Source organism: Pithys albifrons, chromosome 2 (genome assembly GCF_047495875.1).
Source record: "Pithys albifrons albifrons isolate INPA30051 chromosome 2, PitAlb_v1, whole genome shotgun sequence".
In the NCBI taxonomy this organism is placed as follows: Eukaryota; Metazoa; Chordata; class Aves; order Passeriformes; family Thamnophilidae; genus Pithys; species Pithys albifrons.
In genome coordinates this window covers 50,907,421-50,929,938 of record NC_092459.1, presented here as the reverse complement: position 1 = coordinate 50,929,938, position 22,518 = coordinate 50,907,421, and the positions used below count along the sequence as shown (strand labels likewise).

At 34.5% G+C, this 22,518-nt stretch overlaps 1 protein-coding gene across 8 annotated transcripts in view; it reads left to right on the top strand.

Moving 5' to 3' along the window:
* Positions 1–22,518, top strand: part of TBC1D32 (TBC1 domain family member 32) — a 78,587-nt gene that overhangs the window by 25,322 nt on the left and 30,747 nt on the right. For all 8 annotated transcript variants that reach the window (XM_071548984.1, XM_071548983.1, XM_071548981.1 and 5 more), the window contains 8 exons: positions 1,084–1,222; positions 1,906–1,993; positions 3,515–3,633; positions 4,253–4,369; positions 5,622–5,710; positions 15,411–15,533; positions 16,752–16,860; positions 17,608–17,701. In XM_071548984.1, the coding sequence (XP_071405085.1) occupies positions 1,084–1,222; positions 1,906–1,993; positions 3,515–3,633; positions 4,253–4,369; positions 5,622–5,710; positions 15,411–15,533; positions 16,752–16,860; positions 17,608–17,701 (878 nt within the window). The remainder of the gene's footprint in view (positions 1–1,083; positions 1,223–1,905; positions 1,994–3,514; positions 3,634–4,252; positions 4,370–5,621; positions 5,711–15,410; positions 15,534–16,751; positions 16,861–17,607; positions 17,702–22,518) is intronic.

The window sequence follows — 22,518 nt, the reverse complement described above, 5'->3', positions numbered from 1 at the left end:
TCTGGTTTATACTTCACCATAGATTTGATGTATAATTTCTAAAGGCATCTCAGCAGTTACTACTTTAGCCCATGGTGGTGGCATGTGGATGGTTATAGAAATTCAAATGTAGTAGCAAAAAGAAATCTCGGATGCAGAGCTCTGACTGACAAGAACGTTTCTAGTCACTGCCATTGACATAAGCAACAATATCTTCCTAGCATCTAAAATTTTCATTTAACTACGGAACAAGATACGCTGATTTCTTTTCTGGGTGAAATTTTTGCTTCTGAACATACCAGGTGGGGATTCTGCCAAAGTGATTAAATTTTGAGGTGATGGGTCAGTGCTGTTGGAGAAGCTGCATGTTGGTTGCTGGTGATGTGAGTCAAAAATGGGAAATGAGAATCAAGTAAGCAAATGCTTTTAGAAAAGCAGAATCACAAGTCTGGTGATACCTGCAGGAGTGGTGCCTAGTCAAAGGTGGTGTAATTGTGTCACTTTTCTTTGTAATGTGTGGAATGTTTTGTAGGGCAGAAAGTAACGTCATACTTTATTCTTGCAATTGCTGGTCTTCCTGCCATGTCTGTAGAAAACATTTTCCAATTATTGCTCTTAATATCTGAAGCTCTTGTGTAAATATAACACCTTTCTTCATAATTCTGTACTAGTCTGTAGCAGGAGCCTTCAGCTTCTCAAATGTTTCTCAAAGTGTTTTGATATTGCTGAGAAATTCTGTGCCTGTTTTGCCAACTTGTAACTGCCACATTAATACCTTAAGACTATAGAATCAGACAGTAAGTCATACATATGTTTAAGGATGGCATGGGTCTTTTGGTTTTCCCATTATGTCATCATTCTGTTCCATGTTCCTGCCTAGCCTTAGTTCTGCCAGGATGAGTTTGAATGTTTGCGCAAAATACAGTCTAATATATATTACCTTTTCCCCAAAGACTTTTTTTAAACTAACATAAACCTAAAACGTAAGCATTTTGTGCAGTGAGTGAAGTTGTTTGAATTTCAAAAATAGAAATTGTACTTTTTCTTTTTTTCCCCCATGCTTTTTTACATAACAATTTAATTACTATTTTGTTACTCTTGCAGTTTGCTATGGGAAGAGACTTTGTTAGATGCCTTGCTAAATTTTTCTGCCACACCCAAAGGATTATTTCTGCTTCATAGTACAGGTGCCTTGAATGACTGTGTGAATTTCATGTTCAGCAGTTTATCAAAAAAACTCCAGGTAAGCATTATAGAGTCTGTATGGTTTTCCTTTATTTTTTAATGATTATTATAAAATAAGACAAAAAATAAATCCAGAAACCATTTTGTAATTTATTTTTTTGCAAAACTGAATGTGAAATGTAGATTATGTTTAATATTATGTCACACTGAATCTAAGTTGATTGGATATTGTTTATCTTCACAATGTTGGGCATATATATTTAGTTTCTCAGACTTTCTACTGTAAAGTTTAAAATGTTAGGAAAGATTTTTTTTTTCTTTCTTTCTATATGCAACTTTTTTTGGACCATGCTGGTAGGTGATACTGAGATCTAGATATGATAGACAGTACTTGAAATATAACAAAAAAAGTGGATAATATGCATTTTTAGGGCAAAAAAAGTAATGTCACGGGCATCCTACTGAATGTGTGAAAGAAACATTATAATACCAGTGGTTTTATTTGTTGATGTTACATGTCTCAACCAGAGTTTTTGTTTTTAAATTTTTTAAAGATACTTGGTTTGGAAACTGACCCTGGTAAGTCTGTAGAGGATAATATCTATGAACTGTTCAGATCTAAACATGAAGTGGATTAAATTCTGTAAACAAGTGTAGGAAAGATCATTATTTAAGAGATCATTTGAGAGTTTCATGTCTTCTGAATAACTAACACTGCACTTCTATATTTGTTATCAACAGACAAATGAATATGAAGAGTTTGATAACAGAGTAATTGTTACACAAATGGCAACAACACCAATGGGTGCAGTAGCTCTAAAGAGTTCAGGTAAATTGAAGAATGATTTTATTATGAATAGTTACATGCTGCAGTCTTGCATATTAGAAAAAGACAGTGAGAAAGGTGTTCCAAAAGGTCAACTGAGTGGAATAATTACACGGTATAAACAAAGACTGCTTAAATGTCTGTTAATTTCTTCTTAATGTAAATGTATTCTCTCCAACTTCCAAATCATTCGTTAATCTTTACATCACATTTTGGAGTTTGTTTGTTTGGTGTTTTTTTTTTGTTTTGGAAATTATGCAAAATCTTTGGATTTCATTGGTTTGGATTTCCAGAAATTTCCTGTATGTCTGAAGACATTTATACCTTATAAAAATAATTTGGGAACAATGTGCATGTGCTTCTTATTGATCTGGAGATCAGAATTAATAACTGTTGATGTCTGTAATTGGTGTGTACATTTCCATGGTTACTGACTGCTCAAAGAGTGAGGAACTTCAAAGGCCTGAATATCATTGGTGCACTTAGAGAGTAGTGAGACGGAAAAGAGATTGTCTAAATTGACAATTCTTATATATCAACCCACAGCACAAAGTCCCTTCAGATTCAATGTTATGTAACTCAACTGTTACTATATCATAAGCAGTCCAAGTAGTTGTTATTTCAAAACTAGAATCTCATCAATAAAATAAAGGTACTGTCTTAAGTTGCTAAGGAAGTCCATGAGGTACAAAAGTTGCAAATCTTCTCTCTGACTATCTAGAAGTGGCTGCTGTGTAACTAAGATGACTTGACTGAAAGACTGTCAGAAAGGAATGCAAATTCTGCTAGTGAGGGAGACTGATTGTTAGTTTCATATTATTTATGCCTCTGGGATTTTTCAGAAAGCAGGTAGCAGATCTACTTGCGGAGTTCCCCATCTGTCCTGTTAAGGTTCTCAGCCAAATTGCTTCTTATGGCTCTTGGCATCAAAGACAAATTATAAACCAAACAGCATCGATTTTCAACCCTGAAAGGTTGTGAAATTTATGTAACATTTCTGTTAAGCCTGTAACTTAGATTTGGAGATTTTAGAGTTAGATGACTATCATTCCTCGTCTCTTTAAATATTTAACGTTTTAAATTCAGTTAGTACTGCTTCTCTTAGAAAGTTTTTGGTTTAAGTCCTTAACTTTTCTTTGTGGTATGTTTTACTATATTAATGAGTTATAGTAAACTTTTATTTTCAGAACCACAGAGGCAATACTATCTAGTCTTTGATCTGTTGCACTTAACTCGTTTAAGGTCAGCAGCTCATTTACATGGAAGTTATATAAATATCATCCTACTCTAGTGTAATAGTCTTTGGAAACTGTTGTTGTTGATTTTAAATGGAATATAAAGAAGACCACTGTAGAATGGTGGTTTTGACTAGAGGGTTGAGAATAGTAGGGAGAGTAACCCTCAGGCAGTCTGTCTTATGAAATTTTCATCCACAGTGTAGAGAATGTTGAGAATCTGAGCTGGAATTGTAGTGTAAAAGGTTTTTAATATGAAACTCATAATTAGAACAAAAATTTGTTTTAGGCTTTATAAAGGCACTTGTAACTGAATTATGGGCTCTTTTGGAGTGTGGAAAAGATGATTTGAGGATGACCCAACCGAAATCTGCTCCAGTTGACCCTATTGACCAAAGCTGTCAGAAGGTGAGAAATTATTCATTCTTATTGTTTATTCTTATTGAATCATAATAAAAAACCAGTGCTGTGTTTCAGATAGGATGACACATACCTTTCTGTAAATTTTCATTGCATCTACTCCTGCTTATTGTCACATGTGTCAAGATCAGTATAATGTGCTAATCAAAAGATGACTGATGGAATGGATATTTGTGTTGCATGGCAGGGTCACAATGCCAAGGATTCACTAAAAATTCATAATTAACAATTATGACAAAACTCAAAAGTCGTAACTACTGGCCATGAGTTCTTGTCTCTGATTACTGTAGTAAGATTAGGAAGAGTGATGTGTTTTAGAGTATTCTGTGTCTCTAGATTTCAGAATTATGTGATGAAATACTATAATTTTCAAAATTGCTATACAGTGTGATAGATAACACATATTTCATAGACACTCCTGTCCTTTCAGATTATACAGATGCTTGCCAGGGTATGCAGACTTACTTTGGGCAACTCTCTTTATGTTAAGTTCAGCCTGTAAAGGATAAGAACAAACTTAATCTAAATGGCAAATAATTGCTAACATTTGCTTGGTTATACTTAACCGATTAATATTATCTTTTGTCCCTCTTTTTTCTTTCTCTAGTCTTTTTTGTCTCTGATAAACTTGCTCACTTACCCTGCAGTTTTTGAGCTCCTGAGTAAACAAAATATACCAAATAAACCAATGTATTCATTCCGTGAAGTACCTACAGATGTTGTTGTAAGTATTTTGAAAGAAAGATAAATACTTCTGTGAAGACATTTTTTCCTGAGAAAATATTGGGGTTTTTATAATAGAGTAAGTTTTTTTTTCCTCTTACTGGGAGATTTTGGTTTTTTCTGCATTTTGTATTATGTACAGCATGAGGGCAGTATATGCACGTATCACTTCATGTTAAATTTTGTTTTCATTTTGAAATCCTAAAGATAATATAAAATGTGATGCCTAATTTAAAGATTGTCTTTCCTGTCTTGTGTTAGAATTGTGTTTTTCCATGGAGAAAAGTGACATGCATAAAAACCTTTCTATGTGCATGCAGTTACATACTGGAAAGTGCTGGAAAATCTGTATACTTGTATTTCATATAATATTTCTCTGTCACACTGTCTGTGGATTTAAACAGAATTAAAAAGAAAACCAAACAAAATCCATCAAAACCAAAGTACAAAAAACTCATACCCTCAGGGGTTTTATTAATAGGACATGATTCGCAAGAAGAAAAAAATCAGTAATTGGAAAACTACTGATTAAGGCATATTTCAGAAAAATAGTGTTAAAATTTTTGTATTTAGTGTTACTTTGTATTTGATCATCCAACTGCATTCCATTAAGGTTTTTCTCTCATATACAAAACACAGGCAAGTTTAATTTGTGACCTGGAGTGGCAGTTAAAAAATCAGATTGTTTTCTAATGAGCTAGCACTTTAAATTGCTGTTATGTTGAAGTGTTTGTTCAGCACAAGCTTTGTGTTGGTGATAGTTTAAGTTGTTTGGACAGTGTATATATCATAATTGTGTATATTATGTTTGGAAGGGTTTTTTGAGTTCTTTTTTGTAATGCTGTTTTGGTGATTTCAGAAGGAAATTGCATGAGGAGTTTCATTTTTCCAATCTACTCGATGTTGGTGTGTCCACCAGTGGGTAGTTCTGCTCAGTCAAGTTTTTTGAGGCACTAGGAGCAAGGGAGATAGATGTATGTTGAAGGTGATAAATATTTGAGAACTTTCGAATTGTGGTGGATCTTAAGTAATGATTTTTTACACTTTGGAAAGCCAATGTTTCACTGTAGAGGCACTTCAGTATTTTTATGGAATTCTCTAGGTTTCCAGAAATACCAATACTGATAGAATTGTTCAGAGTTATCTGAGCAGTTGCAGGTGTTTTGGATGAGGTTTGTCTTGCACCTAACTACTGTGCAGCCTAAGATAGACATCCAAGATCACATGGGTTTTTTTTTCTCTTCCTTCGGCAGGATATCATTGACAGGCTTGTAATTTTAAATTCAGAAGCTAAAATTCATTCCTTATTCAGTTATGAACAATCCCATATATTTGGTCTGAGGTAAGATGCTTAGTTTTTTATTCTCTGGTCACATTAACTAGTTAGGGTATAATTAGGGTATAACATGCTTGGATGTTTTACTTCTGACAAGATAATATTTGGGCTTTATTATGTATGAGGGGAAAATTCCTGCAATTTTTAGCATAAGATTAAATGAAAAATGACCTGCAAAATGAAAACAGTGATGAATCTAATCTTATCTGTAAATAGACATATTGTAATATGAGAAGCAGTCTTAGAAATTGCATATTACTTTGTCTACTTGATTATAAAAATGTATTGTACATCCATTGTAGTGCATAAAACAAAAATCATATCAAAATACTAGCATAAACAAATTGCTGTGGTTGTATCAGTTTGTTCTATGTAGTCTCCCTGTACTTAAAATTATTTTTTAAGTGTTGGTTTAATTATCACAAATTTCATCAAAACTTATTTTGAGGAGAGTACCGTTTGATCTCAAATATTTCTAGAACCTGAAGGTTACACTCTCATGCTCATGTTTTCTAATATTAAATGCTTTATAATGTTTTAACACTGACATTAGTTTCTGCATTTTTATTCTGTTTTCCAAAGATGAATATATAACTCCTTGAATTTTTTTTAGGAATATATTGTGTGCTACCAATGTACAAGGTCATTTTGGATTGTTCTTTATAGTATGGAAAACTTTGATAACCTTGCTTGAGCAAGGTACAGCCCAGTCCTTCAACATTAGCTTTCTTCAGCTGTATTTGTACTTTGATATCACAATAAAATTATTTCATACTATGTATGAATAGCCATAAGATATAGTATAATTTGCGGATAAGGATAAGCATGGAGGAGATGAACAATGGCAGAGTTTGGAATTGGGAGATAAAATGATTTTGCCATTTGAATCAAGTTATAAATGCTGCTTTGGAGGAAACCACCAGTTTATAGAAGAATGAAAAGTTCTAGGATGAGATCTGAAAAATAAAATACTGTTCTTTATTTAGGATTAGACTGACTGCATAAAAAGCTTGACAGAACTTCTTGATTTAATTAGGATTAAGAGAAAGTGACGCGATTTACAGTTGTAACTTAAAAGGTGGTTGAGCAGCACCAAGCCTGACAGATTCAGGAGGCATTTGGACAGTGCTCTCAGGCATATGGTATAATTGTTGGGGTTGTCCTTTGCAGGGCCTGGAGTTGGACTCAGTGATTCTTGTGGGTCCCTGCCAACTCAGAATTCAGTGTTAAGACTTGCAACAAACCCTAGCCTGTGTTATGTGAACGTGAGAGATGCACCATTCATTTTACAGCTCTGTGATCTGTCCTGTGAGCGTTACTGACTGCAGACGTCTGTACTCGGTTAAACGAACCTTGCCTTGGTTTGCTCCTTGACCAAATTCCATCAAGAATACCAAGTTCAGCAGCAGTTAAATCAAATAATATCAGATGCTTAACGATCTAAAAACTTAGAAATTAGAAAGAGCAAAAGATTACATTTCTCTGCTACTATGTAGGAATAAAATACTTAGGTGTTTGTAATTGCAGCATTGAAAACCAATGATTTAGTGAAATATTTGTCTAGAAACATTTCTGCTAGACTTACTACCAGTAGTATAACCAAAACCACATTCTTTTAATTGTTCAGAGATCTACACAGCCGTATACTTTATATTTTCACATGTGCCTCACCCAGAGCTGAGTGCTAAACTTCATATCTGTTTAACTTACAGGTTATAATGTAAGGTCCTGCTTTTCTTGTTCAAAACAGTTACAAATTTACTTACTTGCATGTTAAACAACTTCTGCAATTTAAAACTACGTTTTCTTTCATGTGTATACTGAGCTTCAGTGACTTAAAATTATTTTAATTATTGATTGTGTGTATATATAAATAGTGTGTATACATATATATGTAAAGCTTAAAATATATAAATATTTCCACATTTTGTTTAGTCCAGAATGCACAAATATATCTAAAGATGTTTATAGTGTTAATATTGTTTTTTCAAAGTGAAAATATGGGGAAGCTAGATAAGATTTGCATAGCCAGTATTGCTCAGTCTTTAAAGAATGCTCCCTATAGTGCATTCGTACAGACTACAGTGTATGTGATCAAGGTAAAATATTCAGTTTCACAGCAACCTGTGGCTTAGCTCAGGCTTATGGTGGTTGGGGTTTTTTTAAGTTCTGGGAAGTATCTTGGCCTTGGATCATTCTTTAGTAGTTTCACAGACACTGATCTGGTATTCCTTTAGTTGCAGGTTTTGGGTGTTCCTGAGATGAGATTAATTTGAAGGTTCTTTTAAACCAAATTGTATTAAAAAAAATAAAGGGAAACCTTAGGCAAGAAGTTGGAGATAAGAATAGAAAAGTGAAACTATGTAGACAGTTCCTAATTTGTGTATAGCAAGATTTTAAAACTTTCACCTTCAAAGCAGATTTACACTTACTTAAAGAAGTCTCCCAATTTGCCAATATTGGTTGATAAAAGAACACTGAAGGCTGTCTCAGCCACTCTTTTGTGCAAGCTGAAAATCTGAACGCGCAAGAATAAATGCAAGAATTCTCAGTGGTCTTTCGGTTTTAGAAGATTCTGAACTTAAATTGCCACCAGAGCAGAAATCCTGGGGAAAGGAAAATGACAGCAATAATTAAATTTTTAACATACTAAATAGAGAGAATTTTCATAATTGTATGATTGGCTTTATTTCTTTGCTACAAGTGTACCCATTGACTGATATTAGAAGGTATTGCATGTGAGAAATAAGAATTTTCTTAAAATGTGACGCTGAAAGTCTTAACTACCTCCCTTTCAAGGCCAAGCTTTTTGAATATCTATTACTTATATTTATAAGGGAATTAAGAAAACAGCAGTACCATACTTTTTCTTTCAGATTGATGATTTTATTTATCAAGGCAACTTACACAGTATTTCAGTACAGTGAATACATCCATGTGTTTTGAGTTTTTACAGATTGCCAAGAAAATATATGCATAAAATGTACATTTTTTAAGTTTCTGCCTAAAGCATTATTTAGGTACTTGCATATTGCTGTTTTCTCTATTCAGGAAATGCGTTTTCTATGAATGGTAGAGACACCATGTTGTCAGCTGGATTTAAGTGTGGCTGGGTAACAAATTTGTACTTTGATAATCAACCTCCTAAAAATATCAATACTCCAAAATAAATTCAAGGATACTCCATCAGTGTTGGCTTAAATGAAAAACAGGAGAAACAATGTTACTGGGAATATGTGTAGAGTGTGGGCAGTGGGATGGGCTCAGAATTGATTTGTAGCTTTGCAAAACTTTCCTTTGTGTAACAGAGTACTTTTATAACATATACTGTTCCTAGAAATAATTTCCTCTTTTTTTTTCCCCTGTAATTTTGGCAATAAATCAATAAAACTCCTAAATTTTGTGAGGTCAAAAAAAATTTTGTGTGTACATTCTGAATTGAAGGAATCTTTGTTAGTCCCAAAGTTCTTCACTGAGATCCTGCCTGCTAGTGGGCATCAACCAATAAGGATAGTCCTCTGTTCAAGAATTTGGCTTTCTGCAGAGACGTACCTGAAAGACTCTGAGGGTGGATCCTTTTCTTTCAGATAAGCGAATTGCAACTGTTTAATTTAAAAGACACATTATGCTTGCCTAGCATTAGAGATATCTGAAGATAACCTGTTTTGTAGAATTGTGATTTGAACCGCAATAAAAAATAGATTTATTTTAGGTGTCTGTAAGGTAAGGCTGAAAAACATGTCTCTATGAATAATCTAAATGCATTTATGTTTCTGTGCAACTATAGAAAGTTGTAAATATTAGTTTAAGTCGTATGCTCATCAATATCAGCCCCAGGACTATAGACCTGCAGTCTGCTACAAATTGAAAAAAGCATACTGGCTTGTTATTTTCAGGTTTGTATAATAAATATTTTGAGATTGTTAAGTCACATTTTCTTTGTCATATAAAATATCAGGGTAGGTATGTTTTTTATTTATAATGCTAGTTTTCTTGCTTACTGAATGGGTGCAGAAGATGATAAAAATGCATTTTATCTATTTCAGTTGCCCTGCAAAACTAGAGAAAGATTTAGGAAAGAAAATTTAAATGGCTTATATTGTGCCGACATCAAAATCAATCAGCCTCTTGAAATTTGCCTCAAAGGAGTATGTATTAGTCAAAATTTCATCTAGGGGACTCCAGTGAAATTCACGTGAATGAATTAAATCCTACAGGAACTGGGAAATGAAAAAGCATGTGATAGGCAAAAGTTAACTTTGTAGATTTCAGAAATGCAGATAATAAACAACCCTGTGTTCTTTTCCATTCTTTTTTTAAAACTGCATTATAAACTTCCTGCATTATATATAATTGAATTTTAATAATGAGGTAGCTTCAGTATAAGAAACAGTTTGTTCCCTTAATTGAACTTGCATTATTTGTATTGTTAATTAAGAGGTGTGATTTTAATGATGGCAGCACAGGGGAAGAGCATTTATTGTCTTGTTTTGTAAAGGTAGAATCCTGATCATACTTTTTCCTCAGGTTAACATGCTGATTAGATTTACTATCTCTTTCCCTCTCTCTTTACTAAGTAGCATTTTGAGTAGCATAATCCAAAGGTAAAAGAGGGCAGTCTGCATTAGCAGAAATTATTATTAATGTGGATTTGCAACAAGATTATGTAGGCATGCTTCCACATCATCTGTGGTCATGTAGTTATATAGTTAATTTTTGATAGTTTTTATGTTAACAGTAATATGTTAGGTTTATTAATTAAAACAATTTATTATTAATAAAATAGAAACACCAGATTCTGTGATCGGATGATGGCACTAGTTTTTCTTCACTTAAGGAAATTCAAACACTTTACTTTTGAGTCCTCTAGGCTGTCAAGTGTTGCTCATGAAAAGCATTTTTGTTTAGCTAGGGAAACTTCTACTATTGGCAATCACATTACATTGTAGGTCCATTAGGTAGCTAAAATGGTTTAAGTGCTCTTTTGAAAATCTTTTCATGGGGAAAACATCGTAAGGAATACATCAGTCCCTGACTTTTCTTACTGGTAGAAACATGACTACCCTCTGGTAGTAGCTTCCAGTGCCTCAGGTATTGGAGTTGTAACTTCTGTATCCAGAAAACCTCATTTTTTTTTCAAACTCAAGCATTACCTTTAGTGAAACAATTAGAGGCCTTGCTCCTTTAGCAAGACCGAGTGCAGTGTCATCTTCTCTCTTCTCACTACTGATGCCTTTTACTCAGTCTGCTAAGGCAGCGTGCAAAGGCCCTTTGTGTTCCAGCTCCGACTGAGTGGCTTTTACCTTCCTTGGGTTTTTTGGTAGCCCTTTGCCTTTCTCTACTGGTCTGGCACTTGGTAGTAATTGCCACTTGCTGGTTGGGTCCGTGTTCTCTTTGAAGCTCAGGCTGTTAGTCAAAGCATAATTAAAAATAAATCAGTAATGTAGACACTGATGTTAAATCTTTTGAGACTGTCTCCCATGATGACAACACTGAAATTGTTTAATGAAATTTTTGCTTTAGGTTTCACTGTTGGTGTACATACCTTTTTAGCAAGAAGCAGATCCCACTGCTGCAAAGAGGTTCCATTCCTTGTTTCATTCCACTTAAGTTTTTACTATTTCTTCCTACAAGAGAGAAACAAGACCTTACTACGTCCCATAGCTGAGCAATCTGCAAATGTCATGCTGTATATTTTGCACTGACCTGAATCAGCTATGCCTGTATCTACAGAAGGCAGTAACTGCAGGCCAAAAGAAAACCTTTCACTAAGGACCGATTTAGTCCTCCATTTCAGGGTCACATCACTGGAACTCCTTAAAGACAGCATATACACAAGCATTTCATATTTAGTTAGCCATTGAATGCTTCATGAACAAATACATTAGAGAGATTTTAGTATAGTTTACTTTAGATGTGTTAGTTTCTTTTTTTGCTATGGTGGATGGACTGCTGCTTAAAGCATGAAAGTTTATCTTCTTTTGCTAGACTGTGTACTGGCTGGGATTGAGTTAATTTTTTTAACAACACTCCACATGGATGCTGTGTTTTGAATTTGTGACTAAAACAGTAGTGATAGCACACTGGTGTTTCCACTGATGCTGTGCAAGCAACTGTCATCAACAGGGCTTTCTTTTTTGTTCCCCAGTTCCCAGTAAGTAGGCTAGGGGTCTGCAAGAGATTGGGAATGAATGCAGCTGGGACAGCTGACCTGAGCTGACCAGACAGATGTTCTATACCATATTGCATCCCACTCAGTAATGAAAACTAGGGGTTTTGGGGTTGTTTTTGAAGGTAGCCGTTGCTTGGACACTGTCTAGACACTGATCTGCTTGTGAAAGGTGGGGAGTGAGCACCTGCGTGGGTGCTTAGTTGCTGACTGGTGTCAACCCACCACACACTGTTACAACTATGGTATTCAAGAACAGTATCTCGCATCTTTCACCTCCAGCTGAGCATTTGCAAATATCCTTGAAGTGAGGACAGAGCATCAGATCGGCTTTGGAAAGAACCTATTATAGAAGTAAGGAAGAAGTATGTATGGGAGTGTAGTGGGAACTGCAGAAAAATTGGGTTTCCCGTAATAAAAGTGGTGTTTGAGAGAGATTTGTGACTTGACTTTAGGGGGGAAAAAAAGGAACTCATAGGAAAATTACTGAGAAGTTTGGTAACAAACTATTGTCCTAATATGGGTTTGTAACAACTAAGAGAAAATCATGGGCAGTTAAATTATATTGTTTTCAAGTGAAAAAATTTAAAGATACAACATAAAAATTAGCATGGTTTATATACTACCTGGTTTATATCCCATGAAGGACCTTCTGTTCTTTTGTAATGAAAGCAGTCATTATGATTCCACTTACCAAACCGAGGAGATAGTTGGTTTGCAGAGATACACAGGTACTAGTCAGAATGCCTTATTTTAGACTGGGGGTTTCTACAGTGAAGTATTAGTTGTGAAATTGCAGCTGAAGGCATGGAATCAGGGCACATCTTCCCAGGAAGACAGAGATAAGGCAGGAAATGCCAAATTCAGAATAAAATTACTTATTGCATCATTTATCACAACGATGATATGTATGTTAATTTTTCTGAATTTCTTTAAAATTACTGTTCTATAAAAGACTGTCTTCAGATAATCTTTTATCTGCAGTGCACTTTGTTCCTGGGAACATGGTCTATCTTAGTAGGGTTCACAGAATTACATAATCAGAATTCAAAGGGTTGGAAGATTAGTACAACTGTGCTGCTCAAAGTGAGTTCAACCAGAAAGCATTACTCAGGGCTCTGTCCCATCTGGTTTAGAATATTGCCGAGGCTGGTGATCCTGCAGCATCTGTGGGCAGTTTGTTCCACTGTTTCCTCACAATCACAGCATGTTAAAATGGAGTTTCCTGTCTTTCAGTTCATGCCCACTGCATCTAGTCCTTTCACTAGCTATCATGGAGAAGTCTGACTCCATTTTCAGGTCTTCCTTTCAGATATCTATACTCATTGACAGAATCTCCTCTGAGGATCCTCTTCTCCAGTCTGAGCAGTCCGGGTGTGACCTTGCCAGTATCAGTAGAGGTGCAGGGTCACCTCCCTCATGTGACCTTTTGGCATCACTCTGTTAAACTGCCCAGGATGCCATTCGCCTTCAAGGGCATGTTGCTGGCTCATGTTTAACCTGTTATCCAGCAGGATCCCCCAGGTCCTTGTCTGCAAAGCTGCTTCTAACTGATGGATCCCCGGCCTGTACTGTTGCATGGGGTCCTTCCTAAGTACAAGACCTTGCATCAAAGCCTATCTTCCAATTTTTAGCAGTATTCAGGTTAGGAATTCTATCTTCTGCTTTCCAGAAAAAAAATTAAAATATAGCTTGAAAAGATATGCTTTGATTTTTTTGTATTCTATCTGTAAAGGTTTTACACATTTTCATAAACATGCACTCTTCATACGTGGGATATTGAGATGGGGAGTCTGATCCAATTCCTAAGTTCTAAATGCAATTGAAAACAACCAAAGAAGAGAAAACTCCACAGCCATATTCAAGCATGGTTACAAATATACATACAATGTGACTTTTTTTTTTTTTAGTTGCAATCTTTAGTCTATACACTTTTGACTTTGGGTGGTGAAGTCATGGAATATTACTTTTAACCAAATATCTGTACTTCGGTGATAGCATTTTTAAATGCATTTTTCTGTGTAGGTGAAAATTTCATTTGAGTGCCTAAGCAGAAGTTGCTGTTAGATCTTGTATATTTTGTCATTTATCCTACCACTATCCCATCTACCTAATTTTATTTGCTTACGGTTTGTTGTTTTGGGGTTTTTTTCACTCTGCCTTGCCTATCAGAGCAGATGTTATAAAGCATTCCCAGCCACCAGTCTTCTCCCAAGTGGTTTTTAACTGCTGGAAACTCATCTTTGCCATGTATTATACTTAAGAAATTAACCATCTTCAGAATGGTTTCAGTGCTATTTTCTGGATTCAGAAAAGTACTGGAAACAAATCAATGTCACGAAATACTTAATGTAAAATCAATGAAACCTGAAGAGGACTGAAAATTACCATGACAGGTTGTATTATAAAACAACAGGAAAAAAAAAGACGTATTATCATCTTGACTTTAATCCCTGGCCACAATTGTGTGAATTTGCAGGTGTTAAATTATTCAGAGAATGGCTTGTGAATTTTTACTATTATCAGTAGAAGAATATTGGGAATTACAGGGAAGAAAATAACCGTTGACTAACAGACTACAAATTTAAAATAGTATGTGTTTTCTAGTTCATATGAAGCCTTATGTGAATGCAAAATACAGTGCTCATCAGACTTAATTTGTTGTGGTTTATGACTGTGATAAAACAGGAAATAAAAGCTGTAAAAAGAATGTTTAGTCATAATGTTTTCCTTGAACAGGAGGCCCTCAATGAAGTTTTTCTGTTGTGGTCTTAGGGTGAACAGATTAGTTAAAAAAATCGTAACATGATTTGGATTGCTCTATGTCAGATTTACATGAAAATATATTGGAGTATTGTTACCATTAATTTGCCCTGAAGTTATCAAAGAAAATTCCATATATTGTACTGTCTTGAGCTCCTGTGATTATTAATATCATTTACTATTGTTTTGTGTTTCACTGGAAAAAAACAAACACTACAGATATTTTGGTTTTGTTACACGTTAAATCTTTTATTGCTTTTGAATTGTGTTAAATTTGGTTATACAGAGGGGCTTAAAAGCCTATTTTCTGGACAAAAGATTTTTTTTTATCTTTCTGCCTGCCTTCCTCTTCAGACAACATGATTCTAAGTTGCCTTACCAGCCTATTATGATATCATTTCCTTGCATTTTGCATGGCATGTCTTATAAAATTTGCATCACTTTTGTTACCCTGTAATATAAAATCAAAACCAGAACGAGATAACCGGTGGATATTTTCTCTGGTTGTTCAATGCGCATAAAATTCTGTTGGGAACCATTCCCTGTTTGCTTAAGACTGTGCCACTTGAGTGGCTAAGAAAGATATAAAAGAGTATTCCTGACCTAGTTGTGTCTGGATATTTTTCAAATACTTCAAGTTGGGTTTTTCTTTATTTTTCTTTTTTTCCCTTCCCTTTTCTATTTTGAGATCTCATAAACGTGTTAACCTTTGTCTTACTGTGCATTACTGGATTCCTGACTGATGTGCTGTTGTTTCAATGTGTCCTTCTGCAGGTTGTTAAATGTGCTGTGCTGTGAGCTCAATACCCTTTTACTCTTGGAGACTCAGTATAAAGTGTCACAAGTTTTACTAACTGCTCAGGAGGAAAATGTCACAGAACCTTTAGAAGGACCAGGGTAAGAAGTGACTGATGTAAATGTTATTTTAACTATTAAACTCTTCTCCTGAATGAATACCTTAACATACAAATGCTTGCACTTAAGCTGGCTTCTAATGTGCACAAGTTTCCTTGTGTGAGTTTGTCTGCAGTCTTAAATTATGAAAAGATACAATGGTCTTGTCTTCTCTTTCTCCTATGTCCACCCCAAAAGTATAAGAAATAGGAAAGCAAATATTTTCCTACCTTTTATTTATATTAAGTTGTTTTTTAAACAAAAAGTGTGCATAACTTGCTGATGTAAATATGCCTTCTACTTCTGTATTGTTTTTTAACGTTATGTATTTATTGTTTTAATGTTTATGAATTAAAGTCATCGTAAGTACTTTGGGTTTTTTGGTGGAGGGATTGGGTTTTGCTGTTGTTTAGTTTTGTCTTTTTTATTTATTTGTAAGTTAGTCAATTCTCCAACTTCTATGACTTTCCATTGCAGTCTTCAAAATAAAATTATGCAGCACATCCTTTCAAAAGGAAAAGTGTATTTTTGGGACAGAAGTGGACAGTCATTGAGTTACAGACATTTATTCCTTTCTCACAGCATGCTGAGTTTTAGGAATTTTCCTCCTGCTTGCTGTTTGTTATATGTGACTGTTACAGAATGTAAAACAAACAGTATGGGTGAAATCTCAGCAGATACAGATGATAGTTATTGACTATTTGAGAATGAAACCTACTATTTTCCTATGGAGGCAAAATTTTTATTAAGAAAGTGGTGTATAAAAACTAGATTTTATTGTTTTAAAAATATTTTCTATCTTGGATTGCTCAGTGTCTTCAAACATTAAGGAGGCTATGTTTGTGTTATGAACAGTTCTGCTTATTTGTGACAGCAGAAGGATACTGGGAGGCCAAATTACCCTAATTAATGAGCACATGGATGTAACAAAGCTTGTGAAATTTTTTACTTTCTTGTGTCCAATAATTGCCCCAAAATTTCTAATCAGTAATATGTAGGGAATACAGAGTTAGCATTATGCTCAAAGACACCTCAAAATACCTTATGTTTCTGTTTAGTTCCTTATGTCTAGGTGTATTCCAGGTTGTGTTTTGACTGCAGGATGTTTCTCAAAGTATTCTTGCTTAGTAAAGTTTTTTAAATTAAATTGCCAATAAATCAAATTCTAATTTTTGGAGTTTTTTATATTTCGCTTGATTTTGTTTGGATTTTTCTCCACAGAGTTTTTATAATTGATGGTCTGTCAGTGGAGAGAAACCACATTCTTGTAAGGATAAACCTGATCGGAGGACCACAGGAAAGGATTTTGCCTTTGAGAGCACTAGATAAGGTTAGAATCTAAAGTTTAGCAATTTCTCTTTCCTTAGCTCCTGACTTCAATATTGGAACGTTTTCGCTGATAATTAAGCATATGAAAAATGATATAACATTAAGAAATACCAGACCACCTTTAGTTTTATAAAGTGCTAATATTTTAAAGAAGTGATACGCTGTAAAAATACACTGTTCCCAGTGTCTGAGGATTGGCATGTAACTAGGGCATACTGCATTCAGATGACAACTTTATTTTGCTCCATTTTAATACTACTTTTAAGTGAATACAATTTGTATTTTTTTGACTTTTATATTTTTGTGTTTTATTTATTAGCTTTCCATTTGTCTTCCTTATATTTAATTTTTTTTTGATGCTTGGGTTTTTTAACTGACTCAGTCTTCTAAAGATGAAATGCAAATTAGTATCAGCACAACAGAGACAGTGAGATCAGTGTATGAAACTGGAAATACAGTTGTGTGGTTTTGTTTTTTTTTTAACTTTTTGTAAAACTTGCCATTTCCTTTGTGATTGAAATAAGGAGCTGTAAAATCAAAAATGTCAGCGATATATACCATAAAAAACTCTGGATCAAATACTTTTTGGATTTTGTATCCTTTTTTTTAGTTATGGCACATCTTACTGCAATATGTTTTATCAAGCATAATTTTGGTGCATAGGGAGTAATTCTGGGAATTGTGTGTTGATCACACAAAAGCTATTAATTCTTCTCTTAAATTAATTTATTTCTGGTCCTGTTTCTAGGGCAGTGATCCATATCCTTGGCCAATGTTTTCATCATTCCCTTTGCCAAAGTGCTATCTTGCAGAAATTCCTAGGAAAGCTGAATTCAGACAAGGTACATACAAAGTATGCAAGCAGTGTAGATGTCACACAAGCATCTCTGTCAATTTTAAAATTTCAATTTCCTTCCTCCTTGCCCCTCCTCTCAACCCCCCATCCCACAGATTATAATGATTAAGTACTTAAGGGTATTTTATTGTTGGCTGCATTTGTAGCTAAATAAGTTGGTTTGGTTTTGCTTGTCTAGCTTTGTGTAACTATCTGCAAAGCTCTGTTTAGTAATATAATTGTTATGCAAACTTTAAGATTAACCTTTTGGCTCATGTCAGGTGGGAGACTCATAAGGTACATTTATATCATCTCTCTAGTAACTGAAGCAAGATAGTGTGGTTGAGCTGCAGATTTTTTTGTACCCTATTTTTGTGATTCACATCCCTGTGTTTACAAAGCTTGGTCGTGTGTGAAATAGACAGCATTTAGAATGGTTTGGTCTCCACATTGAACATCAATTTGGAATGCAAGCAGACTGAAGAATCCTTTGAAGAAATACCTAGTCACAGCAGTTTAATTCACACAGAGAAACCTTTTTAAGGTTTAACTTATCTTAGACAATGCAAAAGAATCTAATGAATGGTTTAGTAAATAAATTGTTCACTGTATTTGTTCATGTTTGCTGTATCCTTGAGATATACTTATTAGGAATTATTTGTGAATTTCCTTAGCAGAGATAGATTTTCAGAAGTGTAGAAGACAAAATAGTCTATTTGTAAATATCTAGGAAAAAATTGAAAACAGGCTCTCACAAGAGGAATGGCCATGCAGTTAAAAAATAAGGGAGTTTTCTTTATCTTTTCTAATACTGTTCCAGGTTTCCTAAAGTAGTTTTCATAAGACAACAATCAGATAACTATAAAGTGTGTACCCATTTGTTTTAATTATGTTTTCAAGGAGGCAGCAGTATTGCTCTTGGGCTGGAAAAGCATGTTGTATTGAATCCCTCAGAACTTCTCTGTTCTCTTCTTCAGAGCAATCCTCTTGCTCATCATTGCCTAGTGGGATAATGCAATAAAGATTACAGTCATCAGTTTTGTGGATGACAAACAGCTAGGAAAACTGGGATAAAACTTTGGCTAACAGTAAATTTGCTGAAATAAAGTTTCAAACGTTTGCAAATGCATTTGATGAGAAATTGAAATAATGATATCAAAGAAATATTTTAACTTGAAATGGCATTTTTGATAGTAAAGGTAACTGAAGAAATCATATAAGTGAAAAATGAACAGCACATTTTGTTTACGAATCAAAATATTGTGTTTCTTGTTCAAAAAAAGAGAAAACAAAACATTGAAAGTGTTCTATTTCAGTACTCAAATTAAAAAAAAAAATCATCAAACTGAAGCTTTCTGGATGCCTAAGTTATTTTGAAAGAGGATATTAGAGTAAATAGACCAAAATGAAAAGAATGAAATTCATAAATCACTATTCCAGTACTTGGGAAAATAAGAAATCAAAACCAAGAGTAGAAAATGGAGAATATCTGAAGTGTATTCTTTAGCATTAAAATATGGCAGTGATAGAAGTGCTCTTCCACAAGAGAGATTTAATATATGATTATGAGAAAGATCTGTGAGTTAAATTTATACAAGACAGAAGAGGACCTTTACACAACTTCTTTGATGTTGTGAATATTTGGAATGCATGTTGTGTGTTACTTGCTCAGCTTGCTTGGATGTTTTGGAACAGGTTAGAAAAACACTTGTTTTCATTCTGCTTCAGTGCGGGGAGATGGACAGGGTTCACACAGACTTATGCAATTGTTCTGCAGCCATGAAACCACTTGTACATGGGATGAGTACGAATGCATGACTGCTTCATTTTAGCTGTCATCAAGGATCGAAGTCCAGCACAGTGTTTTTGTGGTTCCCTGAACCCATCTATGTTCAGATTTAATGGTCGTGGTGTTTCATTATGTAACCTGTGTAGTATCATTTCTGTCTTTTTTTTTGGCATTTCTATGACATGAATAATTAAGACTAAAAGATTCTTAGTACTATTAAAGAATGTACAGTTTGGCTGAAAAAGCTGTAAGCCTGACCTCTTATTTGCCTCCTCTCTTACTGCCCATATAACATGGATACCTGAAGAGAAACTTACCTTTTCTCTCTGCTTTGAAAATGTGCGCTGTATCCAACATATAATTGTGATGTCAGGTGTAAAAATACAATCCGAGTTGAAATTTTTTTATTGTATCTATAGAACAGATGTTGGAGATGGCTGGGGGAGAGTTAAAAAAAAAATTACAGATGTGCTCTCAAATATGGCACTGCTGATACTGCTGGGTTTGACCCTTCTTGTAGATGCAGTTGAAGGACAGCTGCAATAACAGTACCTTTGTTTCCCAGAAGAGTGTCTCAGCTAATGGAAGTTGCCTTTCTGAGTGCAAGCTGAAATTGCTCCCTGAGTATTTTGGAACTAGTGTGGCTGAACTGAGGTCAGGGAACAGGAAGCTTCATTTCCACAGCCCTAGACCTCATGTAGCCTGTGACTGTATGTAGTATAATGCAAACCATGGATAAAAAAGAAAGTAACAACAGGGCTTGTTATTAAAAAGGTCTTGCACTGAGTTCTCTTTGAAGAAAACCTTAGGAAATGGGTGGATTTTTTTATTCTCTCTCTAAATTCTTTTGAAGGACAGTGATAAATGTGCAACACCGGCAACTTTTTGGTTGTTCATTTTGGGGTGGAAAGGGAGGAGAACCTTTAAAAAAAAAAAGGAGAGCAGTGATAACTGAGACTATATAGAATGTGTTTCCCAGCACTACGGCCTGAAAGATGCATCTAAGAGAACACTTTTTTTAACACCATTGGTACTACTCTGTGCTATTGTAGGGCTCACAGACACTGGCAAGTGGATATTTTGACTCACTGTGTCAAAAATTAATCCATTGTAATTTATAGTGGTAAAATTACTAACTGAATTGAAATATTGGGGTAATTTCTCCATTTCATGATGACACTTTGAGTTAGTAGACTCACTCAAAAAGTGTATTTGTATTTGAGCAAAATCTGTAGTTCCTCCCCGTGTGCAACTATCTGCCCTGGTTTTGCAGGTGTTCAGTATTTGTCCATATGATATATGTGTCTGTTAGAAAGGATTTATAGAAAAATAAACTTGCTTGGTTGCGTATTAATATGCACTAATTCCTTCAGCCACTACTTAGAGTTTGAAAACTATTGGATAGCAGTATATTAATGATTCACTTCTGTCAAAGATAATTTATAGTGAAGCTTCAAATGATTTATGTGGATCATTATTTGCATGTGGAAATTAATTATGCCGTTTCCACTTGTTTACACTGCAGCAAGATCCCCTGTTGCTTTTCTTTTGTTTTAATTGTTCAATTATTATTTCATTAGGATAATGTGAGGAAGAACTATTAGTGGTTTTCAAAGAGTGATTATAGTCCTTTCTTATTCGGTAAACAACTATGAAAAAGGGGTTTTTTTGCTTGTGATATTAACTATAGTGTAGATTATTAAAACTTAAACTCTGTAGAACTCTATTAAACAGTAATATTCACTCTTCTATTTGCACAAAAGATGTTTCTTTTTTCTACTCCTAGCTCTGCATTTATGACAGTTGATAATGAGTGTTGCTGAAAAAGTGTCCATAAATGTTCTGCAATGATGCATTCACTGCTTAGCATTTCCCTAAACTTAGGTATCCCACCATTCATCAGTCTTCCTCTCTTCTGGATGTGTACAGTACAGAATTGCTACCAAAAAATTCTGTGGTAATGTTCTTAAAGTATTTTGATAATTTATCTCAACCACTGTTCTCTGAGTTCTTTGCTTCATACTTTTAACTTAAATGGGAACATGCTGCCATGTTTCTGTCTTGGTTTTGTGGGAGGGCTTTTTTGAGTGTTTGTTTGTTTTGTTTTGTTTATGTGTTTTTATTTTGGTGTTCATTTGGTTTGGTTTTTTAAATCTGATCTTAGCCCTTTCTTTACTACCTGTCTGAAACTACCAGTGTCTTCAAAATGTTTTTTCTAAACTTTCTCTGTCAAAGAATCAGCTACATTAGCTTTGCTGTTATTTCTTGTAATTTCACATCTTTATCACCTGCACCTCTTTGACTTTTATATTTGTCTTGATATTCATATTTGAGCCTGTTGTCTTTTGCTTTTAAAGTCCACTAAGTTAATGAAACTTGAAAGAGCAGTAAGTGAATAAACCTATGAGAACTGTACATGGGGTTTTCTAAATTATATATCCTTAAATGGATTTGTTTTCATGTAGTAGTCAAATATAATAAAGTCAGGTTATTCATTATCTCTCAATTTAGGTTTTGAATAAGATACTCATGGATTTACAGATCTTAGATTCTTGGTCAGAGAAAAACAGTTTTATCACAGTGCATAATCAGATGAGAAAGGACTTGTTGCATTTCTGATGTTTTCTAAAACATTGATGAATTTTCCTAGGTCTTAACTGCCTTAGACACAAAAGCTAGATGAAGTATTTTTTTCATAATTATAAAGCATCACCTTTTAGGGAAGGAGGTAAATTTAAAATTGCAAATTGCAGTTATGGTGTGGGGGTTCAGATTTCATACATACTGTGGCTTATTTATCATGAAGTTTCATAGCTTCATAAACTAGTAAAAGTAGTGGCTGGGGTTTTTTTCATGTGACTAAGCAACCAATGCTAGCACAAAGCAAAATATAACCACATATGAGGAAGAAAGCAGGAGTGTAGCAGATTGATTAAATTGACATTAGTTTCTTTTCACTCATGAGCATATTTAAAAGCTCACTAGCATCAGTAGAGGAAGGTCTCACTCATTTTCTTCCTTGCTTTTTCATTTCT